The sequence below is a fragment of the Bos indicus x Bos taurus genome, chromosome 13 (genome assembly GCF_003369695.1).
Source record: "Bos indicus x Bos taurus breed Angus x Brahman F1 hybrid chromosome 13, Bos_hybrid_MaternalHap_v2.0, whole genome shotgun sequence".
Classification (NCBI taxonomy): Eukaryota; Metazoa; Chordata; class Mammalia; order Artiodactyla; family Bovidae; genus Bos; species Bos indicus x Bos taurus.
The window spans coordinates 13,362,295-13,388,930 of NC_040088.1; the positions used below are offsets into that span (position 1 = coordinate 13,362,295).

Genomic DNA, 26,636 nt, shown 5'->3' on the forward strand with positions numbered 1-26,636 from the left:
AACACAGGTGATAGGCGATGAGAATCGTGTAACTTGTGTTTCTGTTTTTGCCTTTGCTTCCATGAAGTTCGTCAGGTAGAGAACTGGTGTAGGTTTGAGGCATTTTATTTTCTCCTTGCCGCACTATTATTTTAATTTTTAGTATCTGTAGTTTCCTTTTGAATGGATGCATCTCATGTATTTTCTCACAAGTTGCAATAGTTCCCTTCTGGAAGTAGGCAGGGTGTAAATAACAGTAATGGAAACTTGCCTCAGTTGCATCTCTGGAAAATGCTGATAAAACCTCCACCGATGACCTTACAGGTCAAGGTACGCTTCTGTAGTATCTTTTTCATTGTAACCAACCTCCGCCTCTTTCCCATGTTGACGATGAACGGTCTGTTTCTTACTCTGCAGAAAAAACTGCATTTTGGCCGATGAGATGGGCCTAGGGAAAACCATCCAGTCCATCACGTTCCTTTCAGAAATATTCCTCAGGGGCATCCACGGCCCTTTCCTCATCATCGCCCCACTCTCCACCATCACCAACTGGGAGCGGGAGTTCCGAACGTGGACAGAAATGAATGCCATCGTGTACCACGGCAGCCAGATCAGCAGGCAGATGATCCAGCAGTACGAGATGGTGTACAGAGATGCACAGGTGAGCCCTCCACCCGTCGCAGGGATACAGGACAGCTTGCCATCGTGGTGCACAACAGCCTCTCTACCCCTTGTCTTCCAGAGTTCAGTGCCCTACATGGAATTACTGTTGACTTACTCTGTAGAGTCACGTTCTTATTGAGGCAGACGTCTCACTCCTCCCTGTAACTTCTTCGTGATAAAACACAGAACTGTAGGGCACACTTTCCACTCCGACATGCACGAGAGGCTCTTTTTAGGACCCCGAAAGCTTCTTGGTTGGCTTAGGAAGTTGCTTTTACATGCAGAAAATTTTATCTGAATTGTGATGTGCTCAGTGAAGAAAGTGAGCAGAGGGATTTGTGAACAAAGGAAGGATCCTCAGCCAACGAGTTTGGAGAGAGAGGAGGTTAACGGATTTGAGGTTAAAGGATAAAGAGAAAACAAATAGTTTAAAGCACAGCAGGATTTTGTAAGAAGATTTTGTTAAGTATAAGCACTTTGCTCAGTATCCTTATAGGCTTGTCCTAAGCATTGGTTTCCATAAAGAAGGTAAATATTAAATGAATGCAGTCACAGGAGAGGCAGGGCTCATACCATAGTTTTCACAGGCAGCAGGAGACACCCAGGAGAAATTTAAGATGTGCTCTAATGGGACGCAGCTCTGCTCTGTAAATGTGATGGTGGCAGGAAGACAAACGGAAAGACAAAAGTATGTCCTGCCTGGTAGCCCTTGTCCCAGGTGAATCAGGGTCACGACATTGAGTCTGTTCTAGAACCCAAGGTACAAGGTGAAATTAATTCTACCTGAAAACTAGCAAAGAGGGTTTTCTTTGGGCATTCAAGCTCTGCGTGGTTTAGACCACCAGCTGGCTAGGAACATGTGGGTCAACACCCATCAGCTTTCCCTATCATGGCAAGTAATGAACAAAAAGCTTCCTTGCTTGGCCTTCCATACTCTTATCTCGCTTTTGTGGGGGTACATGCAATCTTGATTTTTGTTTCTTTGAATTAACAGGATCTCTCTCTTGTCTAAACAGCTGGTTTGATTCTCCTATTCTTTCTCTTCTCAAAGAGGAAGATTGTGCTTATTGGCCTCTCACCTAGGTCCGACCATCTATCTTGCCACCTTCTCCAATCCAGCTTGTAACCCGGTAGCTGCATTCTCCAGCCATGTGTAAAGCTCTGCCTTTGCTTGTGTCATCCTCAGGGAAACCCCCTGTCAGGTGTCTTCAAGTTCCATGTTGTCATTACAACATTTGAGATGATCCTGGCAGACTGCCCAGAGCTGAAGAAGATTCACTGGAGCTGTGTGATCATCGATGAAGCCCACAGGTTGAAGAACAGGAACTGCAAGCTTCTGGAGGGCCTGAAGCTCATGGCCCTGGTGAGAGTTGGCGAGCTCTTTCTGTAAACACAGGCCCCTCCTGTTCACGGTGGAGGAAGCGTTCTCTAGCCATCTGCATGCAGCCTGCTTGTGCACAGTCTGTTTACCCTAGATTTTCTTCTTGTCCTTTGTACCTCCAATGGTGCAGGAATCAAATTTTTGTTGTTGTTGTTATAAACTGGGTCGGCAATTTGACCTTTTCCACAGATTGACTCCCAGAGGGACCCAGGGGCATCTTAAGTACCATGGCATTTGTGACCAGGAAATGTGTTGTTTTGGCTTGTTTCCAGGTCCCTGAATGATCTGGTACCAAAGATGATAGCCTTGAACATCACTGCTTTGGCGCAGTGCCCAGTGTGTGGCTAGCAGGCCCTCCAGAATGGGAATGAGTGAGTGGGTGCTTTAGCTAACATGGAATTGCTGCTGGACTCAGGGATGTAAAAGGAAGGTTGATCTGTTTGTTGATGTTATCACTCGATGTTGTCATAAAAGCAAAAACAAACTTGCCCCCAAATTGAGCCCAAGAGGCCCTGGCGTCACTTTCCCACCCAAACCTGCTGTCTTGGCGGCTCAGACCTGTTCCCCGTGCTGTGAATCTGTGCAGGAGCATAAGGTGCTGCTCACGGGGACACCCTTGCAGAACTCGGTGGAGGAGCTCTTCAGTCTGCTCAACTTCCTGGAGCCATCACAGTTCCCTTCAGAGACTGCTTTCTTGGAGGAGTTTGGAGATCTGAAGACAGAGGAGCAGGTAAATAGGGGCCTGAAGGATTGGAGGAGTCATGGTGATCGCTACCTTCACCATCAAGGGAAAAACAAAGTCACCATGGGGACAGGAGTTAGCCAGTTTTCACACCCCTGGTAAAATGAGCACCGCCTCCTTTATTTAATTTATGTGGAGGAGGATCAACTGATCATTAGCAGTTTCTATCCAAACAATAAATGAATCGGCATCCAAAATACCTAATCTCCAGCCTCTTGCTTTCACTAATCTCATGTATAAATAGTGATTTTGTTCATCGTCTGCCCTCAGGGCCATGCTTCCCTCCTCCTCTGCTTCCTTCATCCTTCACCCCTCCTCCTGCAACATGTTTCCAGGCTCATTTTCTTGAGGAACAGAAGGCACGTGTACATTAGAGTAGTTGGTCGGTCCAGTTTTGTCCAGATCAACTCAATTTCCTGTTTTCAAAGATGTGGTCCTGAGTCTTGCTTATTGGACTCAAAGCTGTTTCGAAACAAACCAACATTAATAAATATCTATCTACGTGGGTAGAAATCTCGACTGGACATAACAGAAATAAGGCAGACAGGTGTAAGGGTCACAAGAGGAACAATGAACAGAGCTGAGGACTTAAAAGGCAAGAAAGGTCACATCTGTTTAGGACTTTGGAACAACTACATGGAGAGAGTACAATTTGAAAATAAACTTTAAAGGGTGGGTAAGTTTTCATTAGGCAGAGAGAGAGATGATAATGACTACTTTGCATGGGAAAAAAAAGCAATCAGCAGCAGCCATGGAATTTATTCAGTGGTAGGGGATCATCTGGCTGAGCTGGGGATGAAGTGTGGAGTATGAAGCCGGAGGAGTTCCGCACTGTATTGTGGGAACATCTTGAAAGACAGGTTGAAGGATTTGATGGGCATTAGAGAAGCAACACAAGGCTTTGATCGTGGCAACGACACAATTAGTTCTGCTAAATTAATCTAGCAGTGGCGTGAGAGTGGGTCTGGGCAGAGAATTTGGGAATGGAGAAAGTTTGGGAATTTCACTAACAGATGTCGAGAGTACATGCTGTGGTTCCAATCTGTTTGTTTCTACTTCAGCGACGAGTCAGACTTTGAGAGCAGTGAGTAATCAAACTTCATTCCCCTTCTTGACGTTTGCAGTATCTATTGAACTTTGCAAAGCCAACTCCAGCCCTCTCTCCGTTTTTGGACCGTTAGAAATGCTTCCTCTTCTCCCGTTGCACTTATCTTGTGGTATGCGTTTTCTCTTCTTCCTAGACAATGACCTCCTTGAGGACAAGGCCCACATCTCCTCCCAAGTTGTGTTTGTTGTATTGACCAGCACAGTGTCTGGCATATAGTATACTCTAAATGATTCAAGGTACAAACCAGGTGAAGGGCGAACGCTGAACCCAGCATGTGGCAGACTTGGCATTTGTCCCTGTCTTTTCACAAGTCCCTAGCTGTGTCTTTCCCCTTTGGGTTCTTACGTAGTAATTCCTTATCCCTGTGGGGATTACATACCTAAGTTCCATGGTTGCTAAAATAAAGTGTTCATTAAATGGATTAGATTGAAGATTGGGGTTTGTTGGGGAAAAGCCACAAAAATGGCCCCACATGTCTATATATTTTAAATCCTAGTAAATAGAAGTTTTAGAAAGCATCTGGTTACAAAGTAAAGCCTATTCCTTGTTGTTTAAAACCTGCTCAAGTAACTCCTTTAAATCAGACTCTCTAGAAATCACTTTATTTCAGCAGGAAGCATTGGCACAACCCACAGCTTATTTGTGCAGAATCTACCCTTTTGAAATTTTTGAACAGCTCTTTATAACTTGATCTTTCGTACTTGCCTCTTACTTTCCCACCAGCATTAATCTCACTGGTCTCAGGTTTTAGCTCAGGGTGAACTCAGGTACCTTGACTTTGAATCCCGTCTCTGCCCTCTTCTTGGGAGAGGGCACTTGCCAGTGCAGTCAAGTGCATAGAGATCTGCTGTCCAGGCCTGGTCTGTTAGGGCAAGAACACACAAATCATAGCAAAGAAGACTGTCAGGCTCAAAAGTGCCCCTGAGATGACAGCTTGCCTGATGGAGTGGGAGGCGTCACCTTACCGCATTCCCTGTGTACATCACTACCCCCAAACTTGTTGGCTGCTTTTATTTAAATACGAGAGGAATCCATTTCCAGATTGCCTCTGCCTTTTTTTTTAATTGAGATATAAATGACGTACAACACTATATTCGGATGTGTTTTGTAACAATTCAATATATGTAGTATAGTGAAGTGATATAGTAGTATATAGTAAAGTGATTACACCAGTAAATCTAGTTGCCTCCCCATACATATGTAAATTTTATTCTAGTGATGAGAAGTCTTAAGATTTACTCTTAGCAACTTTCAAATATACAATATGGTGTTACTAACGGTAGTCACTGTGCCGTCTATCACATCCCCGGGACTTACTCATTTTATAACTGGCAGTGTGTGCCTTTTGACCACCTTCATCCATTTGGCCCACCCCGCAGATTCCCCTGCTTCTGGCAGTGTGTGCCTTTTGACCACCTTCATCCATTTGGCCCACCCCGCAGATTCCCCTGCTTCTTACTCTGTTCTTTCAGCATATACATCTTCCCCTCATAATATATCACTTGTGCCTCCTAACATGGCTGAAAACATTCCTCAGGCAATTGCTCCATACAAGTGCATGTCAGAGAGAGAGGTTTGTTTTCTCCATCCTGGAGAAGAGGTCCTGTCTTTTGTATCTTTCTCCCTTTATATAAGGTTCCCACATGAGTTCTCAGTAATTGCTTGCGAATCAAAACCAGATCCCTTTTTTCCTTTCAGTCCTCCTGTAAGCTCCTCCTGTTCAGGCATCAGGCTTGACCTTACATTTAGTCAGCTGCCGCAGTTCCGTGATTAGATGCTCAAGAGACTGTAGCGAAGGTTGGAATCACCCCAGTAACCATTACTGAATGGGGATCCGGGCAGGTAAACAGGTCTCGTTTCCCTGGCCAGGTGAAGAAACTGCAGTCTATCCTCAAACCGATGATGCTTCGGCGGCTAAAAGATGACGTGGAAAAGAACCTCGCTCCCAAGCAAGAGACAATCATCGAAGTAGAGCTGACCAATATCCAGAAGAAGTACTACCGAGCCATCCTGGAGAAGAACTTTTCCTTCCTGAGCAAGGGGGCCAACCAGCACAACATGCCCAACCTCATCAACACCATGATGGAGCTGAGGAAGTGCTGCAACCATCCCTACCTGATCAGCGGTGAGCGGGCGCGGGGAGGCCTGTCCATCTGACGTATCGATCCCCATGAGACACTCGGGTGTGAATTCTGACCTTCTTACCAAGCATTAAACTGAGGTTCAAAGAGGTCAGTGGATCTGCATCAGTGATCTGGCCAGTGAGTACACAGAGCCCCGTTTTGAACCAGTTCTCTGCCCATCAGAAGACAGATGATGACAGCTGTCCTTTGTGGGCCTGCAGTCTGGCCCACACTTCCCACTTGGGAGCAGGGAGATGTCTTACTTCGTTGAAAAAGCGATCATGGCACAGTGAGATTAAAACTCTCTGCAGATAAATTAACAATTAACTGTACTAGATAGAGAACATGTTGGAAGCTTTTTTTTTTAAATAAAACTTTTTGATGAAATTTTAAATCCCAAATGGCTTGCCGATCACTAGTGTTTATGTCCAAGAGGTATGTCTTTTTGTCTGCTTTTAAAATTTTTCTTTGTTTATTTAGGCTGTGCTGAGTCTTCGTTACAGGACACATACTTTATCTAGTTGGGGTACTCAGGGGCTTCTCTCACTGTGCGGCGTGGGCTCGGTAGTTGCAGCACATGGGCCTGTCTAGTTGGGGTGTGCAAGCTTAGTTGCCCAACAACATGTAGGGTCAGGGATCAAACCCACATCCCCTGCACTGGAAGGTGGATTCTCAACCACTGGACCACCGGGGAAGTTCCTTTTTGTCAACTTTCTGTGAAGGTTTATTTACTTGCCTGAGTCAGCTTGGTATTTCAGATCCTTTCTCTACCTGGTCAGACTCCCAGGAGAGCACGTCACCTGTGTTCTCTGCAGGACAGTCGTGCCCCTACTGTGGAGCCCGTGGTTGAGGGGGTGGATCAGGGATACACACACCGCACTGCCTCACTCCGTTCACTCCATTTCTTCTAGGCTCTGTCAAACAGAAAGTCACTTGCCCATACAGATTGTTCAAAGAATACTTTCGTTGCATCCTTTTTCAGGGGCAGAGGAGAAAATTCTGGAGGACTTCCGGAAAACCCACAGCCCCGATGCCCCGGACTTTCAGCTGCAGGCCATGATCCAGGCCGCAGGGAAGCTGGTGCTGATTGATAAACTGCTCCCTAAGCTGATCGCTGGCGGCCACAAAGTGCTCATCTTCTCGCAGATGGTGCGCTGTCTCGACATCCTGGAAGATTATCTCATCCAGAGAAGGTGAGCCTTGTGTCAAAGCTGGGCATCAGGTGCTGCAGGCAGTTCCTTTTCTTTGTTGCCTTTTTGATTCATTCAAAAATTATGTTTTAACAACAAAAAAGCATTAGAAAATAGAGAAAAGGAATCTTCTCTTGAAAGACTGGCTGAAATTCAGAGTTGAATCTTATGGCCAGGTTTAAGTGTCTTGAGAGTGAATTTCCTATGATAGGAGCCTTTGCTTTGCTTAAAAAATAAATTTTGCATATTTATTTATATTCTTTTAAGAAACAGAGTTCAAATAGCATTACAGAAGGTTAAGAAAATAATGTATTTACTCCCCCCACCGCCAACCCCCTTCTCGCCCCGTGATGAGAAAAATAAACTCTGGAAAGCATCACTATATCAAGTTGCTAAAAGAGCTCCAGCTGACAGTTGAACTTGGGGATGCTTTATGTTTTTTTTCAGCCAACCCTCTAAGGTTTTATGATACACTAGCTGTGGCATCCCAGTTTATTTTCTTGTTTATATTCCTCTAATTCCTTGAACCTAGGTTCCATTACTGATGCAGGTGGAAAGCCTGGGGTATCATGTGGGTTGCTTGGGCTCTGTGAGGGTACTGCATTTGTTACATTACACCATATCAATCCATTTCCAGCCATTGGGATCCACCAACGATCTGAAGATGGCAAATGCATTTTTAAAATTTATTCTTAATGTTAAAAGACTTCTCAAAATCTTAGAAACTATTAGCCAAGGCATTGGTAGGTTTAGAGTACCTCTTTGTTTTTATATAGTCATCGTGGCAAATCCCAATTGTATTACATGTTCTGATCTTTGAAGATTCTGTTTCTCCTTATAACATAGGAGAAGTTATAGAAAAAGTAATTAAAGGAAATGACCAACTTAACTATGGGTTATTCTCACATTTAACATTACATAAATAATTCTCTGAAATCAGATTAGGCACTAAAAGAATTTCTCAGACTCCTGTAGTGGAGATCTAATTTAGGTAAAGAATTCTTGAGACTTGCATTATTTTTTTTCTTTGAAGAATATATCAAAACTAGAAAGCAGTTTTGTATTTAATAATTTACTCTAGATGAATTGCCAGAATACTTGCTTCTTATATAGTTATCTTTTCAAAATATATACAACTACTAGTTTGAAGATTTTTTAAAGAGATCCCCCCCCCCACCCAAATGAGTAACAGTGTAATTAACTTTTACCAAGTATGAATGTCTTTATTTAGCTCCTTTATCACTTATTGCTCATTTTGTTTTAAAACTACCTAAGTATTATAGTTGCTCTTGAAAATAGCGACACTTTTTAATACCACCACCAGCTCAAAACTCCATTCATACTTGGACATTTATCTTCTTAGTCTCTTTTCTTTGTGCCTACGTATATTTAGTTTTGTTGTTGATTTGCTTGAATTGGGGTCATATGCTACATTCTGCATTGTAACTCACCTTTTTATTTGATATATTATGGAGTTTTTTGCTTTATTTTTCTACAACATAGTTTTGATGATTTGAATGATAGTCTCTTATTTAGGTTGTTTCCAGTTTTTCAACATTTTTAGGAACTCTAAATATCATTTAGCAGTCACTGTGAATGTTGCCAGTTATTTCCTTGGGATAAATTCTGATGTACATTTTTAAAAACATTTAATATGTATTTCCAAAACACCCTCTGGAAAGACACTTTTATCTCCCTTTTCATGGTGTATGAGAATGCTCTTTTTTCCCTCATACTCTGATCAATCCTGTTTTTGCCTTTTAGTCTCTGCTAATTCAATAAGCCAAAATTATGGTCTCTTGTTTTAATTTATACTTATTATTATGAATGAGAGTGAATATATTTTATGTTTATTAGCTGCTTATATTTCTTTTCTGTGCATTGCTTATGCTCTCCCATTTTCTGTTACTCTTTGCCTTTTTGTTTATTAATTAATTTATAAAAATTGCTTGTTAAGAATATGGTGCAAATGCTTCCCCAGTGTTGCTTTTGACTTTTTCTTTATGGCTGTGGGTTTTTGTTTATTTATTTTATTCTTAGAAGTTTTAAATTTTATAAGAAATCTCCCAGTCTTAAAACTGCTTTAAATAAACTTAAGTGCTTATTTATGCTTAAATTAACATGCTTAAAAAGACTTCCCCCACCGCTCAACTGTATCATATAAATAGTCTGAAGTTTTTTTCTTTTCATTTTTTTATGGCTTTTTTCTTTTCATTCTTTAGTGGTTTTTTCATCCAAGCTCTGTACCCAGCAGGGACTTCTGGCCTTAATATCACCATTACTTTTCTCTTCTTAATTTAGTTTTTTGTTTTCATCAAAGTTATACATGCACATAATTTGACAAGGCAAATTATTCTTTTAGACCTATGAAAAATAGCATTTCCTGATAGCACCACATACCCCAGCTTCCCCCCACCTGAAGCTTTTAAACTCCTTATGCGCTTTCTTTTGGTATATATAGCTGTAGCTTTACAGAATGTTAGTAGTTGTAATTTCTTTTTTTTTCTTCAGTTTTAAATATTATCTGTTCTCATTATGGGAGATGAATATTTCCTTTCTTTCACTGCCCCTCATAATTACCACCTCTGTGCCTCCTGTCCTCCCGTCTTCCCATCCTGCCATGCAATACTTTGGGTTGAATTAATATTTAGTGTTTGTTGTGACTTATATAAATAATGCGTTACAGCTCAGCCACGTAGTATGCTGTTTACTGTTTCTTTCCTGCATGATTTTAATCTTTCCTGAAGCTATAAATTTTTTTTTTATTCAGTGTGAAATTTTAAATATACACATTATAATTCAGCTCCAAAATTTATTGTGGCCATCTGAATCTCCCTTTGTTACGTGCAGCCACATCAGCTTCATGTCTGAGCCATCTCTCCTGGGACCTTTGGTCTCTTCCTCTCCGCCCACTTACCCCTCCTGCCTGGTGCTCAGTCACCATCTGTGATCTCCCTTCCTTCAGCACTCTGGCAGCTTTCTTTTCCTTTCCTCTTGAGTCTAGTCTTGCTGGTGGACCCTGTGTACCTCTTCTGAGAGCTTCTGCAAAGGGGTGAATGATACGTGGGTTCTGAGACTTGGTCAGCATGTTCACTCCCACCGTTGAGCAATGGTTTGGCTGAGTTTGAGATAGTAGATTAGAAATAATTTTCCCACAGAGTTTCGAAGGTGTCGTTAGTCCATTGTCTTCTAGTTTCCAGGATTGTCTAGAAGTTCAACGCCTTTCCGATTCCTGGTCTGTGTATGTGACATGATCTTTCTGTTCAGAAGCTTTGATCTGTCCTCTGTCCAAGTACTGTGACATTTGACAGTGAACTGGGTTTTGTATAGCATCTGTTGAACTGGATGTATTTTAGGTCTTTCCATGGCAAATTATACTCTGTCAGTTCTAGGGGGTGTTTTCTTGTATTTTATCTTTCATTATTTCTTTCTGGTCTGCTTTCAATCTGTGGAACTTTTATTATCCATGTGTCAGAGCTTCTGATCGCCTAATTTCCTGTTTTCTCTACTTTCCCACCTCACTTTATGTGCCTCTGTTTCTTGTACCTCTGGTTTGCTGTACCTCTGGTTTTGCTCTTCAGTCACTCAGGCGATCTGACTATTTGTGACCCCATGGACTGCAGCACACCAGACTTCCCTGTCCTTCACCATCTCCCTCTGGTAGAACACCTTTAATTTCTGAGTTTTCTTCTGTAATTTTTCAGTTTTTATAGCACTCAGCTGGTTATTCCACAGGCTCAGTGTCTTGTCCGTTTGAGATGAGTGATGATAAAGATTTTTATTTTTTCATTCTTCCTACAGTGTCTGTTTCCTCAAGTCAAATTTTTTTCTTTTTGTTTGTTGATGTCTCTGTCTTTCATATTAGAATTCTGGGTTGGCCTTTTTTTTTTTTGCCTCCCTCTTTTCAGCACTTTGAACTACTGTTCCACTATGTTCTCACCCCCGTGGTTTCTGATGAGAAGTTTTGCAGTCATTTAAGTAGCTGTTCCCCTGTATATAATGTATTTTTTTACTCTACTAAGATTTTCTTTTTAATTTTCAGTTTGTGGCAGCTTGACTATAATGTGTGGATTTCATCCTGTGCAGAGTTCACTGACCTCCTTAAATCCATAAGCAGATCTTTCACCAAATTTAGGAAACTTTTGGTCAGTATTTCTTTGATTTCTTTTTTTTTTTTTTTACTTTTGCCCTACTTTTATGTTTCTCTGTGAGATTCCAATTACCTCTATATTTGACCTTTAAGTTCCTAGGCTCTGTTCTTTCTTTTTTATTATTATTCTTTTCTAGTCCTTTTTCTCTCTCTCCTTTTGTTTTGAATTATCTGTCTTCAAGTTCACTGACTCTTTTCGTCTGTCTTTTCCATCATGCTTATTATGCCATTGGTTTCGTTATATTAGAGATTGTATTTTAGTTCTGAGATTTCCATTTGTTTCTTAGTGTGATGTGTGGTTTCTCTGCTCTTATTTCCTATCTTTCCACTCATCATGTACATGTCTTTACTTCACTGAACATGATTGTAAGAGCTGCTTTAAAGGTCTTGTCTGAGCATCAGAACATCTCAGATTTGACATCTGTTGTCTGTTCCTTTGAGAATGGGTTACGTTTCCCCTGGACATTGTGAACATTTTTGTTATGGAGATATAGGATTCTGTTACATTGCTGTGAGGTGTTGATGGTTTCTATTTGGGGGCAGTTAAGGAGGTGAGTCTCAAAGTGCAAAGGCTGTTGGCATCTGGCAGGTCTAGTCTCAGCTCAGACTGCTTTCAGCTTGCCCCAAGTGTGTGCGCCTCAGAGGTCAGCCAGACCCTTGCTGCTACTGCTGTTGAGTCGCTTCAGATCAGATCAGATCAGATCAGTCGCTCAGTCGTGTCCGACTCTTTGTGACCCCATGAATCACAGCACGCCAGGCCTCCCTGTCCCTGGGATTCTTCAGTTGTGTCCAACTCTGTGTGACCCCGTAGATGGCAGCCCAACAGGCTCCCCTGTCCCTGGGATTCTTCAGGCAAGAACACTGGAGTGGGTTGCCATTTCCTTCTCTAGTGCATGAAAGTGAAGGGTGAAAATGAAGTCGCTCAGCCAGGTCCGACTCTTAGCGACCCCGTGGACTGCAGCCTGGTAGGTAGGACTACAGCTCCTCCGCCCATGGGATTTCCAGGCAAGAGTACTGGAGTGGGGTGCCATTATACCCAGAGTTTGGGGTTCACCATCTCCGTCCCTTCTGGAGGTCCCCTCTCACTCTCTGGTGGTCCTAGCTGCCCCAGACTGCTGTCCTTGGTGCCTCTGGCCAGAAAGACAGTGGCGTCTCATCAAGATGTGTAGCTGTCCTGCACCTTTGCCATAACTCCTGCTTCCCCCCATGGCCAAAACCACAGATTCCTGTTGTTTCCCCAAATCTGCTTGCTTTCCTGAACTCAGGTAGGTTTTTCTGTTCACTTGTTTGTTTCTGTATTTTGCCAGGATCTTGCAGTTATTTACTGGAGGGTTAGTGTGTTAGGACCTTGCCCCTCCACACCAGAAGCAAAGCCTTCGTGTTTCAGGTCAGAGGCTTTCCTCAGATGTCTGGTTTGGCTGCCTGATGGTAGGCACCATCCAGAGACGAGAAGCTCGGGGCCTGTGGGCCGGCGTGTTGGCTCCCTTCCTCTCCATCTGCAAACGCTGTCCGTCTAGGTGGGCCATTTCACTGAGGCGCCTCCAGAGTCAGTGCTTTGGATTCTTTTCTTCCTCTCTCCTGCCCAAAGGGTGGGAACTTAATTGGACTTGGAGCTGACTTGTGGGGAAGGGGTGGAGAGAGGTAGGGAAGTCTCAATATCTCTTTCTTTCCTCCTTCCCTTTTTTAGTGTAAGACCTCTGCCTTTTACTGTGTGATATTTCCTAGGTAGAGAAAGCTACAGGTCTTTTTTCACTCTCAAGGCTGAGGTGGGTGATCTGTAGGCTAGTAGATACTTCAGCAGATATTCAACTAGTTAGTTCTCTTATGTTCAGACTCTTTGCATCCCCACTTTCAGGGCACCTAGTGCCACCAGTGCCTGATCCCTTGGATATTCTGCCATGTTGAATTAGGCTCTTTCTCACCTGGGATTTCTTTGAATCAGGTATCACTTGATTTATTTTCCAACTTCCAGAATTTTATTATAGCTTCTTGTATTCTATTTGTAGGTTTATTTGGGGGAGAGTATTATTATGCATTAAAAAAATCCCTTTACTTATCATTTTAAACATTTGAGGAGATACAAGAGTTAAATGTGTATGTTCATTCAGAATCTTTAATTGGATTTCTTTGGTTTATTTTATTTTTTTACATTTCAGTCTTCAGTCCTTCTACAGTTTTGGTAAATGACATTAATGGGGGGGGTCTAATTTAATTTATTTCCAAATATGTCTGATTTTCTGTTTATTAAATAGTTCATCTTTTTCCCATTTATATAAGACACTATCCATAAAACATAATGAGATATTATATATATTGGGTGTAATATGTAACCTTTCTATTCTTTTGATCAGTATTTCTATTGCTTTGCAATATTATTTGCAAGTTAATATTTTCAATATTATTGCAGATGAACTTCAGACTTATTCTTTTTTAATGTATTTACTACTCCAGTCCTCGCTCCCAAAAAAAGATTACACATTTACATATCTGTATTTATCTATGTATAGCTATATCCATTTGTTGAGATTTTGATCAGCTCTTACACATGTTGTAGGGTGGGACTGACATCTTTGCATCATTGAAGAACTTGATATTCACTGCCGTCCCTCAGGTCTTTTGTATACACCGTTGATTCAGTAAATATTTATAAGGACCAGCCTTCTGCTGGGACCTCTGTAGGGACTTGGTGACCAAACCACCATGACCCCTAGTGTCATGTTGCCAAGTCCCATGTATTTCTTATTTAGATTAGTTGTAAGAATTTTATATGTTTATGGCAATCATGAATGGTTGTGTTGTGGTTTTGTTTTTTTTTTTTTTTTCCCAGTCTTTATTTTTTCCAGCTGGGTTATTGCTGGGAGACGAGATTGTTCATTTCCCTTCAGGCCTTCTGAGGTCAGCATTTCCTGTTGTGCCAAAAGCGAGTTTTTGTCCCCCTCCCTCCCTCCCAAACACACAGAGGTTTTCCAGAGTGCCACCTGCTTCTTGTTGATGTTTGACAGCGACTCAGAATTACCGTTTGATGAACCACATCAACTCCTAGGGATTTCACTCAGAATGCAGTTGACACAGAAGGTTAACTGCTATACCAATGTTTGGTGTGGAAAATTTTATGATGTCTGTAATTTCCTCATTCAGACTTACTAGCCCTCGAGATTTTCTTTGTTCCTGAGCCTCGTCGCCACGCCAGCTGTCAATTTGGTTTTGTTCCCATTTAATTCTGTGCCATACTCGTACAGGGGTACGGGCAAGAGCGAAAGGATCTGGCTCAGAAGTCAGGGGAGTGAGGAACGATTTAATTGAACTCTCAAATCACTGGATTTTTACTGCAGTTTTGTGTTCTTTGAGCACACTCCCTCAAAACCGAGTAAGTGATAGAAATGAGAAGTAATGTTCCACTCATCCTGGACAATTTCTAAAACTATGTTCTATCATCTCTGGCCAAAACACTACCTAATTTTACGGGAATGTTTTCCCTAAGTGATTGCCGAACCATATCATCACTATTTATTGGTTTCTCCGCCTCCTTCATACGATGCTCGTTCCCTGCCTCACTCAGATCCTCGGGCATCTGGCTCCTCTCTGATGCTTGAGGGGTGTCTTGTCAAAGAACATCGAGTGCTCTGTGCCTGCAGCACTGACTGTGCACACGTGTGATGCTGGGGCGCTGGCAGCCAGCGTTCAACTGAATCTCAGTCCTGCCTTCCGACTCCACGCGCTGTGCTGCTTCCACTGCCCAGTGCGTCACACACGCAGCCAAACGTAGGAGGAACTCAGGGCAGGTCCTCAGGGCATCGGTTCATCACAGCCAGTTTGATGCCTGTAGCGTCTGTTCTCACCTTCTACTAGAATTAACTGGTTTCCAGAGGTGCTTCTTTATCTTTAATTTTCTCTTCTAAGTTGTTAGGGAAATCTTCCTGCTGCATGGACACGTAGGGTACATTACAAAGGCCACACAGCAATCTGACTAAGAGGGTGGACTCTGAGTCAGAGGGATCTCACTCACCAGCTAGGTGACCGAGCAGGTTATGTTGTTTGAGGGTCATTTTGTCTTTGGGGGTTGGTTGTTTGTTTGTTTTTGATGTTTTCTGAAATGTAAAATGGGAAACTACCTCATGGGATTATTACAAGAAGTGAATATAAAGAATGCATGTATCACAGCGCCTGGCACCGAGCTTGACACTTCAGAGCTTGCTGTGAATATTGTTGCTGTGGCTGTTGTAAATAACAATGATAATATATCTAATTGCTTCATAGTTTTGTAGAATTCAACTTATGACCATTAGCTTTTAGTGTAAGACAGAATCTCCTTAGCCTACCTTCATGACAATCCTGTACTGTGTTTTATTTATTTATTTGCTTCTATCGCCTCATGTATTATTCTTAAATTAATTGCATTAAAAAAGAAGAAGAAAGGAAAGCTCTGCACCTGTAATTCCAGATGGGAGTGCACTACATCTTCGTGAAGGGAAGGCGGTTTCTGGACTTGGCTCTTTGCCTTGTACATCTCCCTTCTGAGCCTGAGTTGGTCTGGTGTCTCTCCCTGTATTTCCTTGGGTGATTTCTCGTGTGGATTTTCCTCTTCCCTGGTGGCTCAGATGGTAAAGATTCTGCCTACAGTGCAGGAGACCCAGGTCCCATCGCTGGGTTGGGAAGATCCCCTGGAGAAGGAAATGGTTACCCACTCTAGTATTCTTGCCTGGAGAATCCTGTGGACAGAGGAACCTGGCAGGCTACAGCCCATGGGGTCGCAGAGTCAGACATGACTGGGTGACTGACACTTTCACTTTCAAAGATGGCAGGGTTATATCACCAAATTTAGTTATCTAGAGCCACCCCCACCCAGAGCTGTCTACCCCTCAGGATCTGTCCTTAGTCTCTTACCAGTCATGAATCTCCATTTTTAGCAATCTAGTTTCCCAGATTCTGGGCTACTGAGATTTTCATCAGGATTCACGTTCTTGGCTATGGTGGAGTCTAGGGTAACTTGATTCTTTTCTCACTTGGTTCCTATTACTTATACTTAAACAACCAGTTCTTACTTGTTGGTCAAAATTGGGCCCAGGGTAGCATCCTCATATTAATTTGTCCATTGTCAAGGGGTAGATAAGAAAAGATAAGACTCAGCAGCTACCCAGATTGGCATTGTTTTAATTCTGTGCTAATTACACGATCTCCATCCTAAACGTACCTTTTGATTTTTTGAAGGTGGTTCTAGGCTCCCAAAGTAATTACTCTCTTACCTTCTCCTACTCAATGCTGTCCACCTTTATTTCTTAACTTTCCACACAGGCATGTGCCTTCTTAATAACTTTCAGTTTTATTTCCTCACTGTATTTTCCTCTAAAAATTCTTCTGGCTTCTTTCCAACCTGACTCAGCTCAGAAACCTTTCTTATGATTTCTCCCTATGTGCTTGGCAACATATTGCCCACAAGACCTTGGTTTCAGCTATAAACTTGGAGGCATTGCTTTCTGCTTCTAGAACCTCGAGGAACTGTTAGGGTAGAAATGACCAACCGAGACGTAACAAGACAGCCTGCCCATACTGTCTTCCTCCCATTCTCAGTCCATCCAAAAGCAGATAGAGCCTGATTCGAACTCTGATTCCATGCTACGTGCTCAACTAAAAGATGGTTGAGGCTTTTATTTTTCTTTCCCGATCTTATGATTAGATTCAGTACAAGAAAATTGGGAAACACCGAGAGTAAATTTGCCCAGGCAGTGGGGATTGATACTTTGTTTACAGCTCCTCTAGTCCTCTGTAGTCTGTGGCTGGTTTTTTGTTTTGGTTTGGTTTCTGTTTGTTTTGAGAGGGGGTACATTTTGCAGCGCGGTTTCAGGCGTCTGCCCTGCTGCATACAGAGAGGGGGGATTCTTTCTAGACTGCTGACACTGGGTCCATACGTAGAAGTGAGGGGTGTAAGGCCGTTAGTCGCCAGCTTCCTGCGTTGTTGCCTGTTCTCCACTGAAGTCATGATTAACACCTGGGCTTTCGTTCGTTTGGGTCCCCTCAGATACACCTATGAGCGAATTGATGGGCGAGTACGGGGAAACCTGCGCCAGGCAGCCATCGACCGGTTCTGTAAGCCAGACTCAGACCGCTTTGTCTTTCTTCTGTGCACGCGAGCGGGAGGCCTGGGGATCAATCTCACAGCTGCCGATACCTGCATCATATTTGATTCAGACTGGAACCCACAAAATGACTTGCAGGTAACCATAGGATGATTGCTGTTTGCCTTAGCTGTCCCTGAATCTAAGCACCTCACGACAGGGCCTGGCTTGGCTGCAGAGAGAGTCTGCCATGCTCCATGCTACTGCTGCAGCATTGGCCGGGTGGCAGGCTCAGGGCCTCGGTCCGGGGGCACAACTAAGGAGGAAGTGAATGTCGAGCCTTCCCACTAATCAGAGTGGTTTTTTTTCTTTTATGATAAATCAAATGGTATTTCACAGTGGTAGCCTCCAAAATGTAGAGTAGAGCTACTCTTCATTGTTATTATCAGACATATAAAGAAAGATACTAAGCTTGAGTAATTTTCTAATTCTTGACATATGGATTGATTCTGGCATTTTCACTCACTTCGGTTGTGAGGTAGTTGTATGTCGTTTATAGCACATGAAGATGACCCAGAGGTGTGGGAAGGTTCCCTGGTGTGGCTGGGGTGACTGAGGCATCCTCATTAGTTCCTTTGCTCCCCACTTAATGTAGCACATTAGAGTCAGTGTGGCCAGTTAAGTATGGGTCCCCTACTACATATGAATGAGTTCATTTCCAAGAGCGCGTTTGTAAGTCCAATTTGTTTGTTAAGTCCAACAGAGTTACCACAGGTACCCAACTAACACATTCAGCTGTATAGTACTGTGATGCAATAGGTTTATAACTTTTCACACAAATAATAGCTAATAAAAACAAACAAGCACAGAAAATAGAGGAAATATTTTTAATCTTATACCGCAGTGCCTTGAAAAGTACAGTAGTATAGTACAGCAGCTGGCTTACAGGGCTTGGCACCGAGCGAATGGGCAAGAAGAATTACTGACTGGAGGAGGCAGAGGAGGGAGATGGCAGAGCTGAAGGGCCGCCAGCAGTAGGAGGCGGAGCTTCACGCAGGTTCTGGTTCCTGCTGGAACCAGACGCGTGTTCGCATCTTTGAAAGCTCACCACTGGAAGGTTCACCTGTAGGGGACTTAACTGTATTTGCAGATTAAATTTGTTCTTTCTAACCAAACTGAATAATGTTTGGTTTTAAAAAATGACTGGCTTGCAAGGGTTGGAGTTAATGCATTTTAAAAGCAAATGTAAACAAACAAGAAAACGACAGAGCTGATCCTTCTGGTTCAGAAAAAAATGACATTTTAGCTAGATTGCACAATAAGTCAGTCCAAAAGATTCTGACTTGTCAAGAAGACCATTTTAGATCCCAGAGTTGCATCCATTACCATTAATGACACGCTTCATCCCACGTGTGTATTGGCTCCTGGAATATCTGCTGACCCTCAGAGTATGAGTATGTGGTGGGGAGAACAGCGGGACCTCAGAGCCTGTTTCCTGATACTGATAAGAGTGACTGATAGGAGAAGCTTGAAGGCTGCTGTTTCACCAAACTGAAGAGGTGCCCTAGAGGGTACTGCCAGGGAAGGGATGCAGGGAAAGGGAGCTAAGGTGATGGGTATCTGGCTTCTTCCCTGCCCACCACGTCACACAGAATCAGTCTGCTCTATCCTTTTCATTTAACGAGTTTCCAAATAGCGTTTTATTGGAAGAAAACAGTCTCCTAGTTAAAATAGCAGTGCTCTGAATTATCGTGTTGGTGACAACTGGATAAAACTCAGGGGTAAAAAATCATCGTAAAACAAGTTTTGTGGCACATTGTTCAGCATCCAACGAGCAGCTCACCATCAGGCCTTTCTGCTGGTGATAGGATATTTGGGTCCAGGATGAGCTGCTGAACTTTGCTGGCAGGTCCAGTGATAATAACTTTGTGCTTCCAATGCAGGGGGCACAGGTACCATCCCTGTTGGGGAAACAAAGATCCCACAAGCTGCGAGGCCACCAAAAAAAAAAAAAAGAGTTGCTAGATATAATGAATCACCAAGTTTTAAAGGAGTTAACATACTCAAAACCATGGTGCCTAAAATCGGTAGAAACTAGTATTTGACAAGGTCAGCAGCAGGAACCTAATGGAGGCAGGAGACTACTGCCTGTGGGCTAGCTGCCTGTTGTTAAAAATAGTTTGATTGGACTGTAACCCCACGCATTTGTGTCTGTGTTATCTCTGGTTGCTTTCATGTTACAGTAGCAGAGTTGAGTGTTGCAACAGGGCCCTCATAGCCCAAAGCATCTGAAATATTTACTCTTAGAGAAGATGTTTGCCAACCCTGAAGCAGATGATTCCTTAAGTCGTAAGTTCTCAACAGCTGTAAAGTTCCGTGCTCCTTCACAGAGCTCACCTGACGATGAGGCTCGGTACCTGGGCTGGTGGTGGGTGGCCATTTGGAGGCTCTGTTAGCTGGGCACGCCTGAAGGACTTGCAAAAGGAAAGTAAAAGCATAGGGCTGGCATTTAGAGATGGGTCACAGCCAGAGGCATCTAGACACTGATGGTGCAGTGCCAAAAATGGAATGAGCAAGAGTGAGAATGTCTAGGCCTGAAGGCGGTACATCAGTCACCCCTCAGGTGATGGATTGGTCTGGTCAGATGGGGTGGGCAGGGCTCTCACAGGGAGAAGGGAGCAGCTTTGGAATGGCCATTGTTAGTGTCCACTGCTGGGGGAGTCGCAAGAGATGAGTCAAGGAATGAGTGGGGATGTCCAGACTGAAGTTGGGTTGTGTGAGGGTTTCGTATGCTGAGTCAGCTTCTGAACTTCCTCTAACACTCAGCCTTGGTGGAGAAACAAGGACCGTGAGCACTCAGACGATTCAGGCAGGCACTTGTCCAAGAACGTGCAGAAGATCATGAATGACGGTGTCAATGAACAGCCCCAGGTCCATATTAGAGTTAGAATTCCTCAACTTGTGGTCTCCCAGACTGGCTGCCTTTGGGATTATTTTTATTTACATTTTTGTAACCAAGGGAGAGCTCTCCTTTTATTTTGAGACATCTGATCAGACTAGGTAGAAATGAAAGAATTGGAATGCATAGAGTAATTTTAGGGTAGGGAACTGGGTCTGTGGTTATTGGTGGGCTGTTCTGAGCTGCCCCCCAGAGATGGAGCAGGGTGTTTTTGGCTTGCCTGGCATGGGAAGGGGAGTACAAGGGCTGAGACTATGCCCCCCCAAAACGATGCATTCAGCACAGTCTCCCTGGCATTTACCCTTCACCCACGTGCTGGGAATGTGATATAGAAAACAAAGTCTGGAGACTGGGGTGCCGAGACCAGCATGTGGTTCACAGGACTGCAGCTAAATCAGCTGTGAACATTGGTGAAATGCATTCCTGTCCTTAACAGAGCAGAAAACTCAACCTGACCGTTCCCGGGTACTGCCCTTGCTAGCCAGTTAGGTCGTATCAACACACACAGTCGTTCACACATATGCCCATATTCTGACATTTTCTGTATATGAGTGAGAGGTTTTGGTCATCTGTAGTTCTTCATGGTTATTGAAGAGCCACAATTCCTACCCTGATTAAAGATGATCATATTCTTCTTGGAAAACGGGTGTGGCATAGAACATTCCTTTACGAGTGGATTGAAGCACGTTCTACCTGATAAAAATACCAGGACCACAAAAAGAGAGTCCCATATGAACATGGTCTTACCTTCTATGCCAGTGAAATTTTAGCATAGCTCCAGAGGTCAAGTTCAGATAGTGAACTTCAGGGTTCACTGTGATCTCAAACAGCCTGGGCAGATCTGGTGCGGTCCGTGCTCCTCCAGAATCGGGGCAATGTGGGGAGGCAAGGATTGCTAGCATACTGCTTCTCGACTGATCCTAGGCAGACCCCCTCTGAGCCTCGACAAGGAAGCTGACCAGGTTGGGATGGGGCGGGAGTGGCAGGGCGATTGGGCTCGGCTGAAGTCAGCCCGAGTCCCCAGGGCAGGGCTGCAGACAAGCCAGCGTCCATGGCCGTGAAACAGAGCTGCACTGTCTGAAAACTCAGCCCAAGTCAGAGCGCAGTGTTGCCTCTTCCAGTGCTTTTTCATTGACGATTATTGAAAGTTCATTCATTCAGCCTTCTGATCTTTTTGCTGGAGCTTTCTGTGCTTTGGGGATTGAACTAGAGAAATATATATGTTTTAGGACTTGCTCGAGAAATATATGTGTTTTAAAAAGCCAATGCCACTCCAGCCCTGAGGGCACATGCCACCCTTGCAGAGGCTGCATGGTAACAGTGGTAAGGTGGCCCGGGTCCCGTCCTTCCTGTGGATAAGCCCCAAAGGGGGGAATTCAGGAAGCCTGGGTGCGGGCATCCTGGCGGAGAGTACAACCACAGGTGATGTGGCCTCTGCAGAGGGTTGGGAATGGAGGAGGAAACCCAGCCAGAGGAGCGGGGACCTGACACTCTGCTCTGGGTGGGGAGAGGGGCTCGTCCCTGGTGGCCGTTGCCTCTGCTGGAACCACCTCTTGATACTGATAGTGTGCGTGCCCGTGACTTGGAGGACTGAACTGCATCGAGTTCACTTTTCTTTGCTAGAAGAAAGGAAGACTTTGTGACTGTTCCGTTATGTGGTCCAGGTGCTCAGTGACTGTTTATTGAATGCTGGGATGTGCCAGAATGTGCCAGGCATGTTTAAATTGCCAAAGACACAGCAGTGAGCAAGACCCGTGGCGTGTGCTCTCTTGGAGCCTTCGTCTTAGTGGGGGAAGCAGACAGTAAACAGGGAAGAATAAGTCATACAGTCCAGACAGCGATACACAGAGACCACACAGGGTAAGAGGACACGAGTGACGGGGGTTGGGCACCCTGATTCAGAGGGTAGCCTAGGAAGCCTTCTTCAGGAAGGTGACATCTTGGGGGAGATCCGAATGGTGGGAGTGGGAATCTTAGGATACAGAATCAGTAGGAAGAATGTTCCAGACCGAGGGGACAAGGTGTGTGGCCTCTTAGAGTTGGGGGAGCGCTGGTGGCACCCCTGACACAGATGGAGGTGCTCACGGTAGAGCGTGAGTCCCCGATTAAGTGAGCCAAGCTCCTCTGAGGTCTCTCCTGCCCCTGTCTTCAGTGTACTCTCCGTCTCACCCGCTGCTCCTTTTTTCTGCTGCCCCAAAGCCCCCTTTTCCCAGGCTGTTCACTCACCTCTCCTTCCTTCCTGTCCTCACCCAGCTCTTGCCTGACCAAGAGACGCTTTTAGGAGTGCTCCACACAAGGCCAGGCCCTGGGGAAGCAGAAGCGTGCGGGGCTTTGGAACCACACAGTGGAAACACAGCGTGGTGGGCCGACACCTGTGCTCTTCCCCGGAGATGTTTCCATTGTCAGAGGGAATGTGCCTTTCCCCCAGAAATAAGTCTGGAGCTGGAAATTTCAGATTCCAAAGTAGGCCTGCAAAGGAGATGGCTGAAGGGAGGCAGCTTCCTGGGGCCCTGGTTCATACTGCACTGAGGGCCCCTGAGTCCTCCTTTGATGAGTAGGTAGCCCGCGGACACAGACTACAGAGTACCAGGAGAAACGTCAAATCGCTGGATTTGAGATGTAACTCGTGTGTGTCATGAACTGGCAGAGTATCCCAGCATGCTCACAGTGCTTGAGTTAGAGGGCACTCTGGGAAATTCTTTTAACCTCTCTGATGATGTAAATTTTCTTTAAGGTACCAGTAGTATTTTAAAGGATTTTTTAAAACATGCCTTTAAAATGTCATAGAGCTAATCATTTGAAGAAGTAGTATAAGGGTCAAGAGAGGAATGAACAGCTTGCCTGGTTCTTCATATCGACCTTTGAATTTTCATGTGATTGTAGAAACGTGATATAAGGTTCTAGACTTGCACCTAAGCACCATGACTTGAGGGCTGGAATCAGTTGGAAATCTGAGACTCCCTCTGTCTTCCCATCGCAGTCATTGGGATCTGTACCCATTTAAAATTTTTCTGAACATGACTACTTGTATCTCATATGTTTCTCGGAGGCTCTTGGTATTAAAAAGTAGAGAAAACCTACGAGCTCTCAAATCATACAGGAGCACTGGAGCTCTGATTTCCCCTGGGTGGAGGTTGTGGGGTGAAGGGGTAGCACCACTGCCTGGGACAGGGGCCTGACTCCAGCAGAGGTTCTGTGTTTGTAATGTGTTTCGTTTGGACTTCATCTCAGTTGCTGCCTTAGTTCTGAATGTTCCTCTTTCTACCAAGTTTTGTGTGTGTGTGTGTGTGTGAGTTCTGATAAGGAAACTAAGGAGTGTATGAATTGTGAAATGACAAGCTCTTAAATGGGACAGAATTCACCCTGTTATCTTCAGTAAGTCATCTTGGTCTCCTGGTACCCCCCAGCTACTTGTGACAGCACCCCCTGCCCACCCCCACCCCCGTGCCCCCAGCAGAGGTGTGTTTTCCTCAATTGGCAAGGAGTCCAGAGATAGATATCCCAGGACTAGTCAGGTGGCTTCATGCTGACTGGAGAGTCCCGGGTTCCTCTGTCTCGCTGCTCCATCAGCCTCCATGAGTATGGTTTACACGCTCTTGGTTCCAGGATGGACCCTTCAAACCCCGGGTAGGGAGAATAAGGAAGGAAGGCGTGATGCTTTTTTCAGGAGAGCAGAACTTTTCCAGCTAGTCCGGGCTGACTGCCGTTACATGTCCTTGTCCAGAACCGTAAGACCTGGCTGACTCTGGGAGGCTGGAAATGGTCTCAGCCGAAGACGTGGCTGCCCTTGTGTAAGAGTCAGGATGCTGGTAGCAAGGACCAATGGGGATGTCGATTCTAAAAAGGTCATAAATTGGTGATGTCTGCAGCTCTGTTAGACTTTTGCTCAGAACATTTCTGAAACTCCCTCTTGTAATTTTCCCTCAATACCAGATGAACCAAAAAAATAAGAAAATCAATGCCAGTACTTAATGACCACAGTTGTTAGTCTCTCAGTCATGTCCAACTCTTTGTGACCCTATGGGCTATAGCCTGCCAGGCTCCTCTGTCCATGGAATTCTCCAGGCAAGACACTGGAGTGGGTTGCCATTTCCTCCTCCAAAGGATCTCCGCAACCCAGGGATTGAACCTGCATCTCCTGCTTTGGAAGGAACAACGTATTACTACTGCTTTATAGTCTCTATAATCCATAAAAGCATATTACGTACCTTGATCATGTCCTTTATTTACCAGGGCTGGCCATCAGATTCCCTCCTAATAATAAAGATTTACTACCACTAAAGACAGTAAAAGAAGGTGTGGCAACTAATTGTAATAGCCAAAACCTGAACAACTTAGTTGTTTATCCGTAGGAGACTTAAGTTGACTAAGATAATACACTCAGCTCTAATAAAAGAATGGGAAGTATTTCTGCACACTGCTGTGGAGTCATCTCCTGAAGATATTGTTGGCTGAAAAAAATAAGGTAGAAAAAATGTAGTATGCCAGCCTTTATCTAAAAAGGCTGGATGTCTGTCTATCTGTCATGCCTCCCCTGCCATGGAGAGGTAAACAAAAGCCTTCATTTTAAATGGTTACCTACTGGGGGAAGGGGTCAGGGTGAGAGAACAGAGAAGTGATGTATAGAAACTAGTTTTTCTGAAAATGCCTTTTTGTATATTCAACTTTGGAACCATCCTAAATATACCATTATAAAACAAAATCTCTTAAAAACTTTTTATTCTGAAGTCATTTTAAGTAAAAAGTGCAAGATAGTGCAACATTCTAAGATCCTTTGCCCAGCTTCCCTTATGTTATCATTTTGTATAACCATACACGTTTCCCAGGTGGCTCAGTGGTAAAGAATCCGTGTGCCAAGCAGGAGATGCAGGTTTGATCCCTGGGTTGAGAAGATCCCCTGGAGAAGGAAATGGCAGCCCACTCCAGCATTCTTACCTGGGAAATCCCATGGACAGAGGAGCCTGACAGTCGGCAGTCATGGAGTTGCGAAGAATCAGACTCGACTGAGTGACTGAGCACGCAGCACCCGTAACCACAGTGTGATTACTAAAACCAGGGAATAAGCATCGGGACAGTACTCTGATCTATAGACCCTAGTCAGATTCCTTCATTTTTCTGCAAATGTTCCTTTTTCTGGTCGGGGATCCAGTTCAGGATCTCACGTTTCCTTTAGAAATTACAACTCCTTAGCCGCCTGTAATCTGTGACAGCTCCTGTCTTTCCTCATCTTTCAGGACCTTGACACTTTTGAATGGTACTGACCAGCTGTTTGTAGAATTGTTTCTCACTTTGGGTTTGCCTGATGTTTCTCTCATGATCAGATTTGAGGTTATCCATTTTTGGCATGAATATCATAGAAGTGATATGTCCTTCTCAGGGGGTACGTGATGTCCATCTGTCTTACTACTCATGATTGTTAAGCTTGGTTACTTGGTTGAGGTGGTGTCTGCCAGGTTTCTCCACAGTAAAGTTACTATTTTTACCTTGAAACATAGTCAGTTTCTTGGGAGGCGATATTTTGAGATGCTATAAATACTCTGTTTTCTTATCATACTTTTGCCTATTAATTTTAGCATCCACCAGTGGTTCTTGCCTTCAGTAATTAATACCATGGTGTGTTTGGCTAATGGTAATTTTCTATTTTAGTCATTCCTTCTGCTGTCGGAATTGGACTCTTAACTATAAAGAACAGCTGTTGTTTGTCCCCCATATCAGTATGGATTCCTGAATATTTATTTTATCTTACAGGTTAGAATCCATTACTCTCATAATTTTTCTGTATGGATTTGGTCTTTTGGGAGCCCCTTCAGGTTGGCTCCTATCCTTTAGACATGTTTCTGTCAGTTTGTGGGGCTTCCCTCATAGTTCAGTTGGTAAAGAATCTTCCTGTAATGCAGGAGACTCGGATTCGATCCCTGGGTCTGAAACATCCACTGGAGAAGGAAATGGGAACCCACTCCAGTATTCTTGCCTGGAAAATCCCGTGGACAGAGGAGCCTGGTGGGCTACAGTCCTTGGGGTCGCCAGAGTCAGACACGATTTATCGACTTCACTCACTTCATACTTTAATCACTGGAGAAGGAAATGGCTACCCACTCCAGTATTCTTGCCTGGAGAATCCCATGGACAGAGGAACCTGGAGGGCCATGGTCCATGGGGTCGCAGAGAGTTGGACACAACTGAAGTGACTGAGCACGCCGGGCTACTGGAGTGTTACTGCTTCTAGACTCCCTGGGCAGACAGCTAGGAAACACAGGTGTGCGTACCGACGCAAGCACGTGTACCACA

The 26,636-nt window shown here is 44.1% G+C and overlaps 1 protein-coding gene across 1 annotated transcript in view; it reads left to right on the forward strand.

Annotated features, from left to right (window-relative positions):
* CHD6 (chromodomain helicase DNA binding protein 6) overlaps nt 1–26,636 on the forward strand; it is a 153,287-nt gene that overhangs the window by 69,184 nt on the left and 57,467 nt on the right. The window contains exons 12-17 of the mRNA XM_027558527.1: nt 397–640; nt 1,829–2,005; nt 2,610–2,753; nt 5,743–5,998; nt 6,979–7,189; nt 17,353–17,548. Coding sequence (XP_027414328.1) covers nt 397–640; nt 1,829–2,005; nt 2,610–2,753; nt 5,743–5,998; nt 6,979–7,189; nt 17,353–17,548 — 1,228 coding nt within the window. The remainder of the gene's footprint in view (nt 1–396; nt 641–1,828; nt 2,006–2,609; nt 2,754–5,742; nt 5,999–6,978; nt 7,190–17,352; nt 17,549–26,636) is intronic.